Here is a 19,137-nt window from a genome sequence, read left to right as displayed (position 1 = left end):
CTGTGCGCGGGTACGGGAGCCGGGTACCGGCCCTCACCTGCCCCAAAAATAGCTGTTTGAGACTTGGAAGGACATCCTCACAACCTGGAGATTTTGTATATTTATCCTTGCAGAAGTAAGGGCTTCATTCCTTCCCTTATTAGGCGGGAAGAAGGCAGGCATCTCACGTACTTGTGTTGTTATTGGCCCCTAGCCCTGCCGAAGTGACAGGCTCGGGCAGTGCTGATTGGGCCTGGCTTTTTCTCCATCAGACACTCCCTGGGCTTTCCCCACCAAAGGCCATCAGTGCTTGGGAGGGTGAGGGCTGGGTTTAACCAGTCGGAGGGCTAGGAGGACCTCCTGGGTAAGAGACAGAATGAGGACGGTCAGCCCTGGTCCTACAGGGATATATGGCTTCCTTAATCCCCCAAGGGGTAGCCTTTGTAGTAGCATCAATGAATGGGGCCAGCATTTCTTAAATGACACAAAGATGGATCCTACCAGCCCTTCCCCCAGCCCCTGGTCTATTGACCCTAGATGGTCTCTCCTCCCCTTCACCCTGCTCACGAAGGAAAGCAGAACCATGCTTAGGGCACAGAGCAAGTTTATTTGGTGAACGCTGACAGCAAATATCATCCAAGAGAGACGAGCTGGCGAAGGTGCTGTGACAAGAGGACCTAGGACGCCTTCAGGGCTACATGCAGTCTCACACAGGGGAAGACACAGGGCTCGAACGTCCTCAGCCATTCAGCACCATACGGACGAGCTCTGTGGATCAGAGAGACGGGTGAGCCAGGGAGTAGGGCTGCGGGGAGGGGTCCACCAGGGGCCAGGAGACCATAGGACCACAAGGGTAGCACAGGAGCGTGCCCGCAGAAACCAACCTTGGCTTTGCAGAGGAGCCACCTTGAGTCTGCCCAGTTCTCTCGGCCCCCAGCTCCCCTCCCACCCACTGTTAGCTCCTCCACCCCACCCTGAGCAGCAAGGACACAGCAGGAGGCAGAGAAGTTCTCAACTACACCTACAGCTACTGTCAGCCATTGGCAGGAGAAGACAGAGGTTTGGGTTAGGGTACCTCCAAGCTGCCCAGCAGAAGGAAGAAGAAAAGACTAATCAGCTATAGCAGCACGATGGGGCAGGCAACCAACCCCCCTGTGCAACCACCTATCCCCAGGGCCAAAGGATCACCCTGAAGCAAGATGGGGACAGGCTGGTGCGAGTTCCCAGACACTAGCACCCCAGGCCCTATAAGCAAAACCTCAGAGCCCATTCTAGGAGAAAAGGAGGTACCACACCCCCAGGCTGTCTTCCTCTTTGAGGAACCCCTCCCCTCCCCTCCCCAGTCAGCTCCATGCAGAAACATGCTAGGAGGAAGTCAGATGGTAGTAGGGGTAGGGCAAGGGCTAGAGAGCAGAGCTTGGGCAGAAAAACACTGGGGAGGGGGCAACTAGAGAAGGGGAGGCTGGGAGGAGCCGTACCCGCCCCACTGGGCCCGTCACCCAGACAGGATATGCCTCACAAATGCTGCAGGAAGGAAGAGACATTCATGGTGAAGACCAGACACAGACATGGGGTGAAGGGGTCAGGCAGTGGGGGAACAGACATTCCCTTGATTTGACTCCCCGTTCCTTCCCCCCCACACACACCCCCTTCACACATTATCCCTTCCTTTCCTGTCCTATTCCCATGGCCTCCCACTCCTGGGCCGGGCTGGGCCCTGCTCCTTGCCGCCTGGCTTTTTGGAGCCCAGGGACAGGGAGAGCCCCAAACGCCGGGCATGACCTGCCTGGACAACTTGCTTCACTTTCACGAGAGCCCCAGTTCATCCCTCACCTTCGTAGTTGATACAACCATTGCTGTCCTCGTGCCCTGCCACCAGCATCTCTACTTCTTCCTCCGTCATCTTCTCACCTGCAGAGGGAAAGCGAAAAAGCATTTTGGGAACTGGGTGGCCCGTGTGTATCAGGTGGCACCTGCGCGCGAGGAGCAAGGGCAGAGCCTTACCCAGGGTGACAAGAACATGCCGGATTTCAGCACCCATGACCGTGCCGTTCCCTTCCTTGTCAAACACCCGAAGGCCTTCGACATAGTCCTCATAGGTGCCCTGGTCCTTGTTCTTGGCCACAGTCTGCAGCATGGGCAGGAAGTGTTCAAAGTCCAGCACCTTCACGTTCATCTCTGCCATAAAGGAGGTGGAAGGAAAGTCACACGGGTTCTCAGGACTGAGGAGATTACGGGGACCGCAAGTGAGCAGGTGGCTCCCACTCAAAGCAGGAGAAATCTGTGGGATTCGCTAGTTGAGACAAACCTGCTTGAGTTCTGGGCCTATGAAGATAAAGGGAAGCTCTCAGCTGAAGAACTGCAGACCCATTACCACACTGAGAAATTGTTCGTGAGGACCCTCACCATCACTCTTGGGGTTCCCCAGGACCTTGAGCACCTCGGCGTTGGTGGGGTTCTGGCCCAGGGCCCTCATCACGTCCCCACACTGGCTGTACAGGATCTTGCCGTCCCCTGTCCGGTCAAACAGCTGAAAGGCCTCCTTGAACTCTGAAGATTCAGACACACAGCAGCACTGAGCATATGGGGGTTAACCCATACTCTCCCTCACAACCCCTTCTGCCCATTCAACTTTGCTCATGCTGAGGAAACCAGGTGTTTGTACCACTGTACACCCAAGTCCACTGAGAGGGACCTAGTGTCCCTGCCTCCCAACACAGGTGTCCCACATGATGACACAGCCTTCCTCCCCCCTGGGCAGAAAGGTAACATCCATTCACAGGCCCCTGTGCCTACAGCAAGCCTGCCCAGCCTCCTCACTCCTCTGCTCGGCAGGAATTTGCCACCGCCCTGTCTGGGCCCTGTCCTTATAAGGAAGTGGGAGCAGCAGCCTGGGACTGGGGTCATCCCAGCCTGCCACTTCCAACCCCTCCTGTACAGAAAGAGACCTGCAGAGGGTACAGCTGTGAAGTATCCTCGGCAAATCCCCCTGTCCCCATTTCCTCAAAATTCCAGGTCACTGCTTTTTACAATCTTAACGATTCCAAGCTGGGGCGGGGGTTATCACAGGAGGAGAAAAGAGGCAGAAGCTGATTAAAGGACAGGACCACAGGCAACTTAATACACCCTCCCCACACCACACACACAGCAGGCATTAGGCGACCAAGTTGTTTCACATACCCACACCACCTAAAACTCACCCGGGGCTTGGGGCTCGGATCTAGAGTGGAAGGGGAGGGAGGAAGAAAGAGTGAGAAAAGAAAATGGAGGATCCAGAAAGAAGGAGAAGGGAATCCAGGAAGTACTTCCCTGGGGGTGCTGAAGAGATGACAGGTTGGGGTTAGGAGGTAGGTGCTAGAGGCGGGGGTCCCTCTCCCTAAACATGACCTCAGTAGGGGTCAGAGATTACTTACCTGCAGTCTGGTCCTCGGTGAAGTCACACTGCTCAGAGAAGAGGGGAGCAGTCAGCATCTGAACCCCAATCCCCCAAGCTTCTATCCCAGTCCCACAAACTGAACCACAAACTCCTGTTCCGTGCTGGGGACTCGCTTCCCGACAGGACCGGACCCCCAAACTTTCCAACCCCACCCCCGACCTTCCAGGCCCTCAGGTTCCCTTTGCAAACCCCTACCCCCGACTTCCCGCCTCTCGCCCCAAATCCCGCTCATCGTTCCAGGTCCCGGGCCCCACCATCTTGACGGCTCCGCTCCGCGGGACCTTTTCCTGCAGTAATGGCTCCGGTTCCCGGCCCAACCCTAGTCTTAGTACGTCCCAGTGACGTCACCCTCAGCTGATCCAGCCAATAGGAGTCCCGGCCTGGCTTTATGCAGATAATATCGCTACATTAGTAATGAGGTGGGCGGGGCCCGCTGCTGCTTCCTCCCGCATAGCGCTACCTGGGGGGAGGAAACCGCAGAAGCGGGTCGAGCGGGGCGTGGGGAAGCTGCTCCTCCGTGCAGCGGGAAGATCAGAGGATATCGGATTGGGGAGAGGAGAGCCCACCCTGCCCGCCCCCTCCCTCCCGAACCCCCCTTCCCCCACCCCACCCCCGTCCCACGACTGAAGAAAGCAACAGTCGGACGCCTAGGGAGGAATCGTCTCTTTATTTTGAAACAAGAGGTGGCCTCCTAGTGGCAGGAACGTGCTTCCGCCTGCCAGGGAAGGGGGGCAGAATCCGACCCCGCCGCATCTGTGGAAAAAGACGAAAGCTGCCAGGGCCTGTCGCTCGCGCGCAGCAGGACACGAAAACGCACTTCCCTGCTTTTCTGCCCTGGCTGCGGGAAGGAAAGGAAACTTGCCTCTCCAGGTGGGGTGTGGGGAGCCCTACCTGGAGAGCTCAGACGCTTAGGATGTGCTTCAGGAAGGCTGTAGAGAGGAGGCAAGAGAGGTTCAGAAGCAGGCCCTTCGATAATCCATCTGATTTGAGACAATCCAGGCCCCGGGTGTCCCCACCCACACACCGCGAGCCTTCTGCCTCCCCTCCTCCCCTGTCCTTCAGCTCCTTTGGCTCCTCACCTTCATAGTTGATGCAGCCATTGCTGTCCTCGTGTCCTGCCAGAACAGTCTCCACCTCCTCTTCAGTCATCCTCTCTCCTGAGCCCCAGACATAGAATTTTAGTCCCTGCCCTCCCTCCCTCCCCAACCAGGCCTTTCTCTTCTGGGTGGTACCTTCTCTTCTCCCACCCTTGGAAACTTGCTCATAGCAACAGAACCCCAAAGGGATCCTCTCCTTGTAATGGTAACAGCTCGAATGTGTCCCTGCATCTTGCTTTCCATCTCATCTGCATTAGCACCTGGTGAAAGCTTTGACAGAGGGAAAGTGGATTCCAGAGGGTTAAGGGGCTACCAGATCACAGAGCACAAGCATCTCTTCCACCACAGAACATCAGGTTTTCCACCTCATCCCCTTTCCTCTGTCCTTTGGGAGGCATCTGCATGTACCCTCACTTCACCTCCTGCAGGAAGAAGCCCTTCAGATTCTGCCCCCATGGCTCTGACCTTCTCAGTCTCCTGCCCATGACCTATAGGCCGATAATCCTTCTCTGGCTCTGCCTACTTGGCTAACCTTCTTGGTCCACCCCCTCCTCTCCAACCCACAGGAGTTCTGGTCCCTGCCTCACCCAGGGTGGTGAGGACATGTCTGAGCTCTGCTCCCATGACTTTGCCGTTCCCCTCTTTGTCAAACACCCGAAGCCCCTCCAGGTAGTCCTCATATGAGCCTTGGTCCCGGTTTTTGGCTACGGCCTGGAGCATGGGCAGGAAAGTCTCAAAGTCCACACGCCGGGACTTCAGCTCTAGAGGTTAGAAAGGGGAGGGAGAGGTCACTGTAGAGTCACCTTGCACCCAGCTCCCATCCCTACCACGAAGGCTTTCATCCTGTTCAACATTCAGTTTGTTTTTCTACCCGGAGTTTGACAGTTTTTGAAGTCCTGAGACCCACCCCAGCATCCTTTGTCATCTTGCCAACATTCCTCGGTTCGACCACCACCCCGAAAACCCGCATTGTTCCAGGCGTCCCCCTCACCATCACTCTTGGGGTTCCCCAGGACCCTGAGCACCTCGGCGTTGGTGGGGTTCTGGCCCAGGGCCCTCATCACATCCCCACACTGACCGTACAGGATCTTGCCATCCCCTACTCGATCAAACAGCTCAAAGGCCTCCTTGAACTCTGAAGTATAAGAAGAGGTCAGTGTTGGGACCAGGGTTTCCCATCACCACCCCTCCCCCACCCCTGACAGAAAGGAGGTTCAGAAACTATGTGCTAGAGCTGGGCAGAATAGGGGACACAAAGACCACTAGCGTGGAAGTTTTCAAGGTTGGGACTGGAGTCAGGGGAATAGAAAGAGGATCTGACCAGGGGCTTGGGACTAGACCATGGAGCTTAAGGGACCAGCTTCTCCTCACCCTCCAGCTGATCCTTGTTAAACTCGATCTGTGGAAGAAAAGAGCAGGTGAGGAGGGATGACAGGGCTCATTCAATCTCTCTCCAGCACTCCTCCCAACCAACTGGCAGCCACTTTTGGGGAGGGGCTCAACGAGACCAGGCGGGGAGCCCAGCCACCTCAGTCCCATTCCCAGCTCTGGACCTTGGGAGAATCCCAAGAGGGGGAATTATGGGGGGGAGGGTTTCCTGGGAACAGGGTTAATCCCATGCCACCTGTTTCCCTCCCTCCAGTGCCCTGAGCTCTGCATCCCTCACATAACTGGGGACTGAACAAAAGCTAAATTTACCCCTGGCCCCCAGCTGTGATTGTCTAACAAGTCTGTCCTCTTCAGCCTTCCCTCCTGGGGTTCAGGGCTGTGGCTTTTAGAATTGAACTGTCAGCCAGAAACAGGCACCAGTTCCCTCTCTTCACCTTGAAACTGTCCTCAGAACCCAGATGTTCCCCATCTCACGGGTCCCTGCCTCCAGCAGGGGGGTCAGTGAGAATGTGTGTACGTACCCACACACATGTTATAGGTTAGAGGGAGAGAACAAAAAAGAACAGCAGAGTCATAAGCCTGGATGCTTCCAAAGGGGAGACTAAGAGAAATCTCTAATATCTGTCCAGTGCTTACTGATGCCCTGTCTTCTAGATACCCCCAAATCCCCTAGGCTGTTTCCCACCCTGTATCATCCCTTCCAAATCCTTTCCTCACTTTCCCGGGACTCACCACCACTTTGGAGAGATCGATGGGGGGCTCCTGGGTTTTCTGAGGGGCAGGAGGGGCAGCTGGAGCTGGCTCAGCCTTGGTCTTGGCTGGAGGGGCTCCTGCTGCTGGTTTGGCAGCAGGCTTGGCAATAGAGGGTCCCGCTGGTTTCTTCATGGGAACATCCTTCTTGGGAGGCATGATGTCCGGTGGCCAAAGGACAGTGTGCCGATGGGGGCACCCATCTCTGTTTAAATAGCCAGGGAGTCTGGGATGTCAAGGGGCGGGGGCAGGGGCAGGGAGCCAGTTGGCGGTGGGGAGGGTGAGATAGAGGAGAGATATGCTGGCCTGCCCTGGACTCCTATGGTTCAGGACTCCTGCCCCAAGGTCTTCTCTCTTCTGTTCACCCGGCCCCAAATGCTGGCCAGAACAATGGCCCCTTTGGGGGCAGGGGAAGGAAGCCAGAGACTGCCCAGAATGAGGGAGTTAACCTCCGGGGTAAGGATAGGATGCTTGCCAGCGACAGACACTGACATAGGGCTGAAGCAAAGAAGAGGATCCAGGTATTCCAGGCCTCAAGCCCCTGACACAGAGTAGCCCTTTTTTCTAGCAGCTTTAGGTTCTTTTTTTTTTTTTAAAGATTTATTTATTTATTTGAGAGAGGGAGAATGAGAGAGAGAGTACATGAGGGGGGGAGGGTCAGAGGGAGAAGCAGGCTCCTCGCCGAGCAGGGAGCCCGATGCGGGACTTGATCCCGGGACTCCGGGATCATGACCTGAGCCAAAGGCAGTCGCTTAACCAACTGAGCCACCCAGGCGCCCCTAGCAGCTTTAGGTTCTTAAAGGCTGAGGCAGGGAGGAGGGCCTTGTGAAGTAGGATTGTTAAAGTGGGGTCTGGGAGGGACACCTGGCTGGCTCAGTCAGTAGAACATGCAACTCCTGATCTCTCCGGGTTGTGGGTTCGGGCCCCACATTGGGTGTGCAGACTACTCAAAAATAAAATCTTAAAAAAAATTGGGGTCTGGGAGCAGTGAAAGGTGAAAAAAACAAGCAGGTCCTCCACTTCCCTCTGACCACGGTTGAGAAGCAGGGGTAGTTGACCCCACAGACTAATAATCCCCAAATCTTACAGTCCCTGCCGCCCTCCCTCCCAGCCCAGAACTGGGATTGTGCACAATGTAGATAAAGAATAGTAACAGAAAGAGGAGTGTGACACCCCCCATTGTCTCCTTTCCCAGTATTGTATTAAGGGTAAGGGTGGGGACAAAGATCAGGTTTAACACCCACCACCCATAATCCCAAGGAAGGAACCCTTTTCCACAAGCCCACGGTCATTCAAGTCCGACAAAGGCAGGGTGCCTGCTGAACTTGCAGGGACTCGCTCTGTGGTGGCACCTGAGGGGAAGGGCAGGCCCTGAGAGGCAAAGGGCCTAAATTCTAAAATCTCTAATAAAAAGGATGTGGGAGGTCCTATGGGCTCTCCAGGTACTTAACCCCCAACCAGAGAATAATAAAAACCCTGACATTGGCGCCAGGTCCCAAACCTTGCCGGGGACACCAGGGTAGGGTCTAAGTCAGAGGTGGGTTGGGAGAGGGGAGAGGTTGCTGGCTATTTTGTTCTAGGGATAAGGAAGGAAAGGATTTAGGCAGCGTTCTGAGGAAGATAGTAGTGATTCCACTTAGACCCTGGGGTTCAGAGAGTTGAATCTGTCTCCCACTTGCAAAAAATGCGTCTGAATCTCATTACTGAACATTGTCCCATTTTAGAAAAATCAGAATCATTCCACCCTCCCAGAATACATCACACACACACACACACACGCACACGCACGCACGCACGCACACCTTAAATCAAGCTTAAATAAAGGAAAGAGTCCCTCCCCAGCTCCCAAAAACTCACCCTGCGGGGTCCAGGTAAGGGCGGAGGCGGGGCGCTGGGAGGAGGCTGCGGGCCCCGAAGGGTTAACTCCAGCGGCCTCGAAGCATGCCGGGAGTCGTAGTCCTCGAGCGCCCGCGGGCTCACGGGAAACGCGGCTCTCTCGCTGGAAGAGGACGCCCAAACAGTGGCTTCCGGCAGGTGGCGGCGGTTGGTGACTCAGGCTGTTTTGGCGCTCTTCTTGTCCCGGAACTAAAAGGCAGTGATCAACCTACAGTCCACTCCCCTGACCCTAAAACCGTGCGGGGAGCCCCCCGCACAAGGGATGTCTCCCTTGCCCAGCCGTGCGTTCCCCGTTTGGCGTGGGCTGGGGTGTGTTCCCGGATCGGCCGGTGGGAGAACGCCGAACCAGGGGAAGGGCGAAGCTGCCGCAGGCCGGATGGAAGGCGCCGTGGCCGGCGCTCACTGCCGCGGGGACGGTGGTGCGGTCGGCTTAGCTTAACCGCGCGGTTTGGTAGTAAGGGCAGAGGCCACTGAGTCGCTGTGTGACTTGGGACAGTAACTCCAAGGTTTTTCTTTTTCTTCTCTTCTTTTTTTAAATGAGCTGGTAGTTGAAGTAAATGTTAAGATTTGGAATTAAGCATGGTCACCTGCCTCAGTTTCTCCCAAGTTGAAGTTTCTCCATACTGCGGCCGGGACCTCGCGGGCCCGCCTGGAACGGAGGCTTGGCCGTCCGGCCCTTTCAGTCGGTGACATCTCTGCCAGCATTGGACACCTCATTCCCCAAACCATTATCAGAGGTCCCCCCTGGGCTGGGAGGGTACCAGCCGGTCAGGCCCTGGTTCAGGAAGGGCCCTGGCCGTGCCCCTGGGGCTGGAGGCTGGGGCTACCTGGGCGTGCGGGCAGAGAGGTTCAGAGTAGAGGTATAAATAAACTTTATGGGCAGTAAGTGATGTTTGCTGCTTGGGGCAAGCTGCTCGGAAGAGTAAAAATGTTAGCAGCTATCCCAGAGGCCACCAGCGAGCCCTTAGCGCTCGAGGGGCTAAATTATCTCAGGCAGCAAAGGGGGAGCTTAAGAGAATGGGCTCACACCCCTCAGTTTAGATTGGAACCCAGGTTCTACCAGGTATCTGCTGGTAACCTCTGGCAAATGTAGTTACCTCTGTGTGCCTCAGTTCCCCCGTCTGTAAAATAAGGATAATAGTACCTAGCTCATAAGGCTGTCGGGAGGAGGAGATGTGTTAATATTTGTAAAATAGAATGGGCCTGGCACAGAGTAAGTAGTGTGTAAGTGTTTGTGAAATAAATTTCCTTTACTCTTCCCAATATATGAAGTAGTTGGTATTTCCCCATTTTATACCCATAAAGGCTCACTGGGCCTGAAGAAATGCAGCAAGAAGAAATACGTTTCTTATTAAGTGTTTGGTTACAAGGCTGGGAAGAGCTGTATCACAAGTGCCTTTTTGTGTCTTTCATCATGTCAGCAGTAGTTGATTTGGAAAATGTGGTTTATCTGATTTTTTTTTCCTCTTCCCCTTTGTCTAGCTGTAGCCCTCTTTTGGCACTTTGTCAAGTAGAAGCGGTTATGGCATCATCTGACTTTCTAGCATTTTTGTCTGCTTTATAAAGAAGTAGTGCAGGGGCGCCTGGGTGGCTCGGATGGTTAAGTGTCTGCCTTCAGCTCAGGTCATGATCCTGGGATCGAGCCCCGCATCGGGCTCCCTGCTCGGCGGGAAGCCTGCTTCTCCCTCTCCCACTCCCCCTGCTTGTGTTCCCTCTCTCGCTGTGTCTCTCTCTGTCAAATAAATAAATAAAATCTTAAAAAAAAAAAAAAAAAAGTAGTGCAAAGAGAAAACATGAAGGCTCTTGGCAAACAGATCGGAGGAATGGCCTTCATTTTTTGTACATTCTTGTCTTTTAATCATAAATAATGCAAACTGTACTGAACATGATCTTAACCGGGCATAGGTGATTTCTACAACATGTATGTGGATTTTCTGTGACAAATGCCTCTCTCCTCTCTCCCTGCATAGCATGTGACTTGTATGTTTTTAGGGATTGCATATTTATTCTAATATTATCTCAACATAAAATAATTAGAAAGGGCAAGTCTTTAAAAGTAAAAGAAAAATACACATTAAAAAACCTAAGAACAGGGCGCCTGGGTGGCTCAGTTGGTTAAGCAACTGCCTTCGGCTCAGGTCATGATCCTGGAGTCCCTGGATCTAGTCCCGCATCGGGCTCCCTGCTTGGCAGGGAGTCTGCTTCACCCTCTGACCCTCCCCCCTCTCATGTGGTTTCTCTCTCTCTCTCTCAAATAAATAAATAAATAAAATCTTTAAAAAAAAAAAACAAAACTAAGAACAGGGACGCCTAGGTGACTCAGTCGGTTGAGCATCCGTTGAGCATCTGACTCCTGATTTTGACTCAGGTCATGATCTCATGTGGGCTCCACTCTGGGCTTGGGGCCTGCTTAACGTTCTCTCTCTCCCTCTGCCCCTCCCCCCTGCATGCCTGTGCATGTACTTTCTCTCTCTTAAAAAACAAGAAAAACAAAAAAACAAAAACTAGTAGAACAACTTTAGGAATTTCACGGCACTTATAGATCTTCAGTTACTTGAATAATTGTGGGTTCACCCTGTAGAGCTTAACTATAATTGTGGGTTCACCCTATAGAGCTTAACTAGCTCTTTAAACACTAGCTAATGTGTTAAGGTGCATAATAGTTTAGGAAGAGAGAACACTATTTCCTAAGTAAATAGGAGAGAATTTATTAGGAAAAATGTCTTCAGTCCTTTGGCATTTTGACCAGGAAGTGGTATTCATGGTAACCCATAACCAGGATGTTTTATGATACATGGGTAGTTTATAAAGTCTTTTCCAAGTCCCATTTTTTTAAAGATTTTATTTATTTGAGAGAGAGAGCACAAGCGGGGGGCGGGGGAGGGGCAGAGGGAGAAGCAGACTCCCCGCTGAGCAGGTAACTGGATGTGGGACTCGATGCCAGAACCCTGGGATCATGACCTGAGCGGAAGACAGACGCTTAACTGACAGCCACCCAGGTGCCCCAAGTCCCATTTTTGTAAGCCCACACTAGATGCAAGATACAAGCAGAAAAATACATTTTATGGTAAGTACGCTAGCTTCATTTTTTTAATGCTCTAAAACAGTGGTTCTCAGACTTAGCTGTTCTTCAGAATCTCCTGGGAGCTTTGTAAACAGACAAACTTCCAGACTGCCCCCAAAGATTCTGACTCTAGGTCTGTGTTAGGGCCTGGGAATCTATTTGAAATATTTTTAGCTACGGAAAGGACAGAGAACAAACTAACATAGGTAACTACAGCTTTAATAAGAGGAGTGATCTTTTCAAAATGTGCATTTGATCATGTCATCTCCCTACCTAAAATCCTTCCATGTGTTTTGATAAAGACTAAATCTTTAGTTGGCCCACAAACCCCGGCAGCTTCAAACACTGCTTGTTCCGGCCCCACCTCTATACTAGCCACATCTACTAGCGTTCAGATCTTCAAAGGGGCCATGTTCCCTTTTCTCAGGTTGTTGCCACATCCTTTCTGTCTCTGCCCCCTCTCCCTGCCAACACACACCCTTTCTAGGGCCGAGCAGAGTACAGTGCCTGGCATGTACTGGGCAGTCAAATATCTGGAGAATGAATGGCTATCTGGATAAAAGGGAACTGACACTAGTAAGTTACTTATAAGGAGATAGATTCGGGATTCAGGAGATTGAGAGAGTTCCCAGGTATTTTTACCCTGTAGTAGAACATGAGGTGATTGATTTCCTAAAAGAAGAAAGGGAGGAGGTGGCTTGAGAAAGTCGTGAAGGTTTGAAACAGGTGTGATGAAAAGCGGGAGACGGCTTACTGGGGACCCCGTCACAGATACTCATTTGACATTTCCCGAGTGTCTGCTGTGTGCTCCCTGCATGAACTTGCTGGGCAGCATGGAGGGCGGTTGCTGTGGGAGATCGAGCTTGTAATGGAACCAGCCCACGAGGGAGTGATCTCCTCCGTCCAGCAGTACTCAGCTGCTTGGATGAATGAGCTAGAACAGTGTTGTGGGGTAGGGATGATGGATGACCATGGAAGCGATTGGGAGTCTGAGTCCAAGAGGGTTTGTGGTCCGGGCCACATAGAGAAATGAGTATAAAAGTGGCCTATTGGGGCATCTGGCTGGCTCAGAGGATAGAGCATGTGACCCTTGATCTCAGGGTCGTAAGTTCAAGCCCCACATTGGGTGTAGAGCTTACTTTAAAAAAAAAAAAAAGTGGCCTATTAGATTGAGAGACTATAGAAAGTCACCAACAGGCTTGGGTCTCGAGGTTGAAGAAGTAAGATAGTTGGAGAAAATAGTGCATTTGAGATTAAAATTTCAAAGGATATAGAGGAAGACAGGAACTAGGTTGAGTGGCCATGAGAGTGAATGATTGAAAGGGTAGGGAGGTGAAGGTTATTGGATCTGAGCAGAATGTTCCTTAGGGCTTTTTCAATTGCAAATAGCAAAAATCTGACTAAAACTGGTTAACCAATAAAGAGGATTTATTGGCTTATGCAATTGAAAAGTCAAGAGGTAGGGTGGGATTCAAGTTCATTTTGATCCAGAAATTTCATGACATCGCAAAGGGATTTTCTAATTTTCTTGTCACTGTCCTCCATTTGTTAGCTTCTTACTTGGATTCCCCATATCTGGCTCAGCTGCACAGGTATTATCACATCCTTATACCACAAGAGGAAGAGAGGGAGCTTTTCTTTTTTTAATTTGGAAGTATTTATTATTATTATTTTTAAATAGGCTTTACGTCCAACATGGGGCTTGAACTCATGACCCTGAGATTAGGAGTCTCATGCTCTACTGACTGAGCCAGCCAGGCGCAGCAGAGTGAGCTTTTCTTCACCATTGGAATCAGTTCCTGAACTTCACTCTGACTAGACTGACAGAAAAATGCCCATCAACCCTTGAATTAATCACCATGACTAGGGAAATAACGTGCCCTGTTTGGCTTAGGCATGGGGGTTTTGCCCGCCCCTGTGACAAGGAGGATGGTGTTACTCTGACGGGCCAGTCAGGGTTTGTCTGCCATTGGAGGTGTATTGGAGTCAGTCCAAATGGGGAGGAGTAGAAAGGACATTGGGGAGGGAACCTACATTGTCCACCCCAGTGAGGAACTATGATGTTAATTATTGAATAACCTACATTATACATTGAAGACGCCGGGATGGCAACAGTATTCCGGGTACCATACCCTTCAGTAACTATTGAGTGCCCGTGTATTTAGTGAATGACCGAGATGAGAGAAGGTAGAGACGGTGTAACAGATTGGCATCAACTGCAAAGGAGCTGAGATTTTTACTGCTCTGAGAATAACAGTGGGGAAGCAGCATTGGGATGCAAGGAGAATGTGGACCCCACCTCCCAGTATAAGAATATGGAGTTCACGGAAGGGAGCAGTCTCCCCTTGAGGGTGCTCCAGGTGAGTGAGGTCTCTTGGGAGGTGAGCCAGATTTCAGAGGAGGCCAGGTGAGCTTTGTGTAAATAAAGGTAAAGAATTTTAAGGGGTAGAGTGGGTTGGAAGTGTTAGGTAGACATAGGTTTGCAGAGGTGATGTAAGGCCCCTCAGATGCTCTCTTAGCTCCCCTTTATTCTTTGTACCTTTCTTATGTTCAGTTTTGTGTATATAATCACTCTATTTGCCTGATCCTAGATTTTTAGTCGTTTTTCTTTCTATTGAGGTATAATGGACATGTAACATTAGTTTTAGGTGTGTAACATGATTCTGTATTTTTATACATTGTGAGATAATCACAATAAGTTTAATTAACGTCCATCACCACACATAGTTAGAAAAAAAATTTTTTCTTATGATGAAAACTTATCTCTAAACTTAGCAACTTTCAAATATGCACTACAGTATTATTAACTATAGTTCCCATGCACATGTACATTACATCTCCAGGACTTATTCATTTTATAACTGGAAGTTTGTTCCTTTTGACCCTCTTCGCCTATTTCTCCTACAATCGGAGCTGTCCCTCCCCTCCCCGCACCATTCTGTTTTCTGAATCTGTGAGCTCAGTGTTTTGTTTTTACAGTTAAGTGAGGTCATACAGTATTTGCCTTTTTTTTTTTAAAGATTTTATTTATTTATTTGACAGAGAGACACAGCGAGAGAGGGAACACAAGCAGGGGGAATGGGAGAGGGAGAAGCAGGCTTCCCACGGAGCAGGGAGCCCGATGTGGGGCTCGATCCCAGGACCCCGGGATCATGACCCGAGCCGAAGGCAGACGCTTCATGACTGAGCCACCCAGGCGCCCCAGTATTTGCCTTTCTCTGACTTACTTCATTTAGCATAATGCCCTAGAGGTCCATCCATATTGTTGCAAATGGCAAGTTTTCCTTTTTTTTTAATGGCTAAATAATATTTCATTGTATGTATATGCCGCATGATCCTAATTTTTAAAATATGTATTCCTTAATCAAGTTAGTTTTTCCTCCTTATGTTAGTCACCTCATGGCCTTAAAGAAGGCTGCTTCAGCTCCAGGCATCACATCCTTCCTACAGTGACCCAACCAGAAAGGAAGGAGGCAGTGAGGGCTTTCTTCTGTTGACACTCCAGTCCCCAACTGACTTCCTCTTACATCTTACTGACTAAAGCTGGGGCTACACAGAGCCACCCCAAGTTACAGGGGAGGCTGGGAAAGAGTATCTAGCAGAGAGGATCGTGATGAGCGCCCCGGGGCCGGCACACTGCCACCAGGAATGCCCTGGGATTCCGTATGTCGGGAAGAGGGGAAACGGCTGTTGGGCAGACGACGGTACTGCCACACCCAGTGGACCACAGCACGCTGGGCCTGTAAAGCCACATTTCAAGAGAGTAGTATTTGTGGGGCGCCTGGCGAGCTCCGAACCTATGACTCCTGATCTTGGCTTGTGAGTTCAAGCCCCACACAGAGGGTAGAGATTACTTAAATAAATAAAACTTAAAGATTTTTTTTTTTTTTTTATTTGACAGAGAGAGACACAGCGAGAGAGGGAACACAAGCAGGAGGAGTGGGAGAGGGAGAAGCAGGCTTCCTGCGGAGCAGGGAGCCTGTTGCAGGGCTCGATCCCAGGACCCTGGGATCATGCCCCGAGCCGAAGGCAGACGCTTGATGACTGAGCCACCCAGGCACCCCAATAAATAAAACTTAAAAAAAAAAAAAAGAGGGTCATATTTGCAGACATCGGTGACAGTGTCCCCGTACGCAGTGGTATCTGCCTTTCTCCGGAAGAGGTAGGCATCTTGTATGTGTTAGTGTCCAAGGCCGGCTGTTTGAGAAGTAACAGATGTACATTTGTTTAATTCTTGTGATTAATGACCCTTAATTTGTTCCATCTTTGTCTATATAAGTACAACAATGTACTGAATTGTGTCTCGTCTTGCATTTAGTATGTAGATCAGTACCTCCTCCCTTATATGGCCCTAACTGGCAAAGGTTGGGAAAGATTAGGGACCTTCTGGATGGGAGAATTTGTGCCATGTCTTCTAGTTTTCTGGAAGTGTAATTACTTGAATGATGAACTAGACCAAGAGTGCTTCTTAAAATCACACATTGCAAGATCCCTGTTTGTATTATCTGAAGCCAGCTAGGCCAGCAGGCCTTGGGCCACATGCCCAGTATTGAACAACTCGATAAGAGACTTTAGAAATGTAAGTTTCTCTGCCCTGTGTTTTTTGGGTTTTCCTTCCTTAATTAAGTTTCTGGGTTGGGGGGAGGGCAGCTGTGTCCTCTTGCTCATGGTCAAGGCTTGAGAATCCTCTTTAAAAAAAGAAAAAAAAAAAATTTATTTATTTATTTGACAGAGAGAGAGAGACAGCGAGAGAGGGAACACAAGCAGGGGGAGTGGGAGAGGGAGAAGCAGGCTTCCCACCGAGCAGGGAGCCCAATGTGGGGCTCAATCCCAGGACCCTGGGATCATGACCCGAGCCAAAGGCAGACACTTAACGACTGAGCCACCCAGGCGCCCCTTGAGAATCCTCTTAAGTTGATGGGAAGGAAACGGAGACAGCAGAAGACCAGCAGTGAGTACACAAGAGTTATTGAAAAAAAAATAGGAGCTTCGTTCATGGGTGGCCTGAAGTTGAAATTCAGCTTTTGTTAATAAGGTGAATTTTGACAACACCTTGTGGAACTGAGTTTAGTTTTTTTCCCCTGAGCCTTTCCTCTCCTCCCAGTGGACAGCATCCTAAGGTTTATATTCTTCCAGAGAAGATGATAAAGCATCCCCCCCTCCAAAGGCAGTTCTGAAATCACCTGGTCCACTGAGCCTATTTTCAGTAATCTGCTCTTCCTCCCCCCCCCCCCACTCTCTTTCCATCTGGTAGTTGGACGGAGTGCAGCTTCTCTAGCTGCCATTTAAGGAAGGGTCCAAAGGGAGCAGAGCTCAAAGTGAGCATATCTGAATGGTTAGAAAATATTTCTCATTTTGCAGCCCATCACGTAGGCCTGAAGCCTTTGTGGATATGGTGATACCTGCCACTAAGACACACTGTGGGCCCGTGCTGGGGCACAGAGCTTCCAGGTTCACAGCTTAGGAGTCCTTTCCCTGCACAGCCCACGAGATCATAACGGACAGCGGACAGCAGACGGGTAACTGCCTTCATTCGTCCCTGTGACTGGGAATGAGTCTTACTGAGAAACTCAAAAGGAGCTACTTCACACAGGTCCCTTGACTCCTCAATGGAACCAACATTCTCAGTGGCTGCATCCACAGTAGGTTGTGACCACTAATTAAATTGACATGATTCAGGGGCGCCTGGGTGGCTCAGTTGGTTAAGCGACTGCCTTCGGCTCAGGTCATGATCCTGGAGTCCCTGGATCGAGTCCCGCATCGGGCTCCCTGCTCGGCGGGGAGCCTGCTTCTCCCTCTGACCCTCCCCCCTCTCATGTGCTCTGTCTCTCTCATTCTCTCTGTCTCAAATAAATAAATAAAATATTAAAAAAAAAAAATTGACATGATTCATAAATCGAAAGCCTTTTTTTTTTTTTAATTTTAGCTTGCATTTTTTCCTTTTTTTATTTAAAAAAATTAACATTGACATAGAACATTAAATTCGTTTCAGGTATCCAACATATTATTTCAATATTTGTATACATCTCAAAATGATGAACAGTAAGTCTAGTTACAGTTAACATCTATCACCTTACGTAGTTACAAATTTTTTTCCTTGTGATGAGAACTTTTCAGATCTCTTGCCTTAGCAACTTTCAAATATACAGTATGGCATTATTAACCATAGTCACCATGCTGTACATTGCGTCCCAGGTCTTATTTTATAGCTGGAAGTTTGTGTCTTTTGACCCCCTTCACCCATTTCTCCCATCCCCCAACCTCCACCTCTGGAATCACCAATATGTTCTCTGTATCTATGAGCTTTTTTTTAGTATTATTATTAGATTCCACATGTAAGTGAGATCATACAGTATTTGGCTTTGACTTGTTTCACTTAGCATAATGCTCTCGAGGTCCATCCATGTTGTTGCAAGTGGTAAGATTTCCTTCCTTTTATGACTGAATAATATTCCTTTTTTTTTTTATAAAGATTTTATTTATTTATTTGAGAGAGAGAATGAGATAGAGAGAGAGCATGAGAGGGGGGAGGGTCAGAGGGAGAAGCAGACTCCCTGCCGAGCAGGGAGCCCGATGCGGGACTCGATCCTGGGACTCCAGGATCATGACCTGAGCCGAAGGCAGTCGCTTAACCAACTGAGCCACCCAGGCGCCCATGACTGAATAATATTCCAATGTGTGTGTATGAGTGTGTGTGTGTGTGTGTATACACACATGCACACCCCACATTTCTTTACCCATTCATTCTTCAGTGGTCACTTAGGTTGTTTCCCTGTCTTGGCTATCGTAAATAATGCTGCAGTGAATATGGGGGTTCAGGTATCTTTTTGAGGTAATTTCCTTTAGATGTATACCAGAAGTGGAATTGTTGGATCACATGGCAGTTCTATTTTTAATTTTTTGAGGGCCCTCCATGCTATTTTCCCTAGTGCTTGCACCAGTTTATATCCCACCGGCAGTGTACGAGGGTTCCTTTTCTCACCCACACTTGTTATTTCTTGTCTTTGTGATGATAGCCATTCTAACAGGTGTGAGGTGACGTCTGATTGTGGTTTAAACTTGCATTTCCCTGATGATTTGTGATGGTGACTATCTTTTCAGGTACCTGTTGGCCATATGTACGTCTTTGGAAAAATGTCTATTCAGATCTGCCCATTTTTTAATTGGATTTTTTTTTTTTTTGCTATTGTGTTGTGTGAGTTCTTTATATATTTCAAATATTAATGCCCTATCAGATTTGCAAATATTTTCTCCCATTCGGTAGTTTGCCTTTTCATTTTGTTGGTTTCGTATGCGGTGTGGGAACTTTTTAGTTTGATGTAGGTGATTATTTTTGCTTTTGTTGCCTTTGCTTTTGGGTATCACATTAAAAAATGTCATTGCCAAGACCTATGTCAAAGAGCTTATCGCATATTTTTTCTAGTTTTGTGGTTTCTGGTCTTACATTCAAGTGTTTAACCCATTTTTAGTTAATTTTTGTGTAGGGTGTAAGATAGTGGTCTAGTCTCATTGTTTTTGCATGTGGC

At 49.8% G+C, this 19,137-nt stretch overlaps 2 protein-coding genes, 1 long non-coding RNA gene and 1 other non-coding gene across 5 annotated transcripts; 1 reads left to right on the top strand and 3 right to left on the bottom strand.

Annotated features, from left to right (window-relative positions):
* Positions 1-566: 566 nt before the first annotated feature.
* Positions 567-3,799, bottom strand: MYL6 (myosin light chain 6). 2 transcript variants are annotated; one of them, XM_036077440.2, is made up of 7 exons: positions 3,670-3,799; positions 3,393-3,420; positions 2,386-2,529; positions 1,984-2,157; positions 1,813-1,890; positions 1,458-1,503; positions 567-747 (listed from the first exon to the last, which is right to left on the bottom strand). In XM_036077440.2, the coding sequence occupies exons 1-6, from the start codon at positions 3,670-3,672 to the stop codon at positions 1,475-1,477; spliced, it is 456 nt and encodes a 151-aa protein (XP_035933333.1). In that variant the 5' UTR covers positions 3,673-3,799; the 3' UTR covers positions 567-747; positions 1,458-1,474. The 2 variants fall into 2 exon arrangements, with proteins under 2 accessions (XP_035933333.1, XP_035933332.1); XM_036077439.2 differs by lacking the exon at positions 1,458-1,503.
* Positions 3,800-4,063: 264 nt separating this feature from the next.
* MYL6B (myosin light chain 6B) lies at positions 4,064-8,664 on the bottom strand. The gene is made up of 8 exons (XM_036077438.2): positions 8,509-8,664; positions 6,634-6,856; positions 5,884-5,911; positions 5,504-5,647; positions 5,100-5,273; positions 4,495-4,572; positions 4,307-4,344; positions 4,064-4,168 (listed from the first exon to the last, which is right to left on the bottom strand). Exons 2-7 carry the CDS (start codon positions 6,808-6,810, stop codon positions 4,316-4,318), a joined length of 630 nt encoding a protein of 209 aa, XP_035933331.1. The 5' UTR covers positions 6,811-6,856; positions 8,509-8,664; the 3' UTR covers positions 4,064-4,168; positions 4,307-4,315.
* Positions 8,665-13,298: 4,634 nt separating this feature from the next.
* Positions 13,299-13,371, bottom strand: TRNAR-CCU (transfer RNA arginine (anticodon CCU)). Its single transcript has one exon. It is a non-coding gene; the product is annotated as a tRNA-Arg (tRNA).
* A 2,941-nt stretch (positions 13,372-16,312) lies between these two features.
* On the top strand, positions 16,313-17,289 carry LOC144382379 (uncharacterized). The gene is made up of 2 exons (XR_013449222.1): positions 16,313-16,646; positions 16,973-17,289. It is a non-coding gene; the product is annotated as an uncharacterized LOC144382379 (long non-coding RNA).
* The last annotated feature ends 1,848 nt before the right edge of the window (positions 17,290-19,137 follow it).

Source organism: Halichoerus grypus, chromosome 6, assembly GCF_964656455.1.
Source record: "Halichoerus grypus chromosome 6, mHalGry1.hap1.1, whole genome shotgun sequence".
Taxonomy (NCBI): domain Eukaryota; kingdom Metazoa; phylum Chordata; class Mammalia; order Carnivora; family Phocidae; genus Halichoerus; species Halichoerus grypus.
The sequence above is the reverse complement of the archived record's forward strand: the minus strand, read 5'-3'. Positions and strand labels throughout refer to the sequence as shown.

Bases quoted from the DNA above. Each gene is read 5' to 3' on its own strand.
- MYL6 (XM_036077440.2), bottom strand. The intron at 2,158-2,385 runs GTGAGGGTCCTC...CCTTTATGGCAG, and splicing joins GGGGAACCCCAAGAGTGATG to AGATGAACGTGAAGGTGCTG. The intron at 1,891-1,983 runs GTAAGGCTCTGC...TTCCCTCTGCAG, and splicing joins GCATGTTCTTGTCACCCTGG to GTGAGAAGATGACGGAGGAA.
- MYL6B (XM_036077438.2), bottom strand. From the start codon at position 6,810: ATGCCTCCCAAGAAGGATGTTCCCATGAAGAAACCAGCGGGACCCTCT. The intron at 5,648-5,883 runs GTGAGGAGAAGC...CTTATACTTCAG, and splicing joins TAACAAGGATCAGCTGGAGG to AGTTCAAGGAGGCCTTTGAG. The intron at 4,573-5,099 runs GTGAGGCAGGGA...TCTGGGGCTCAG, and splicing joins ACATGTCCTCACCACCCTGG to GAGAGAGGATGACTGAAGAG.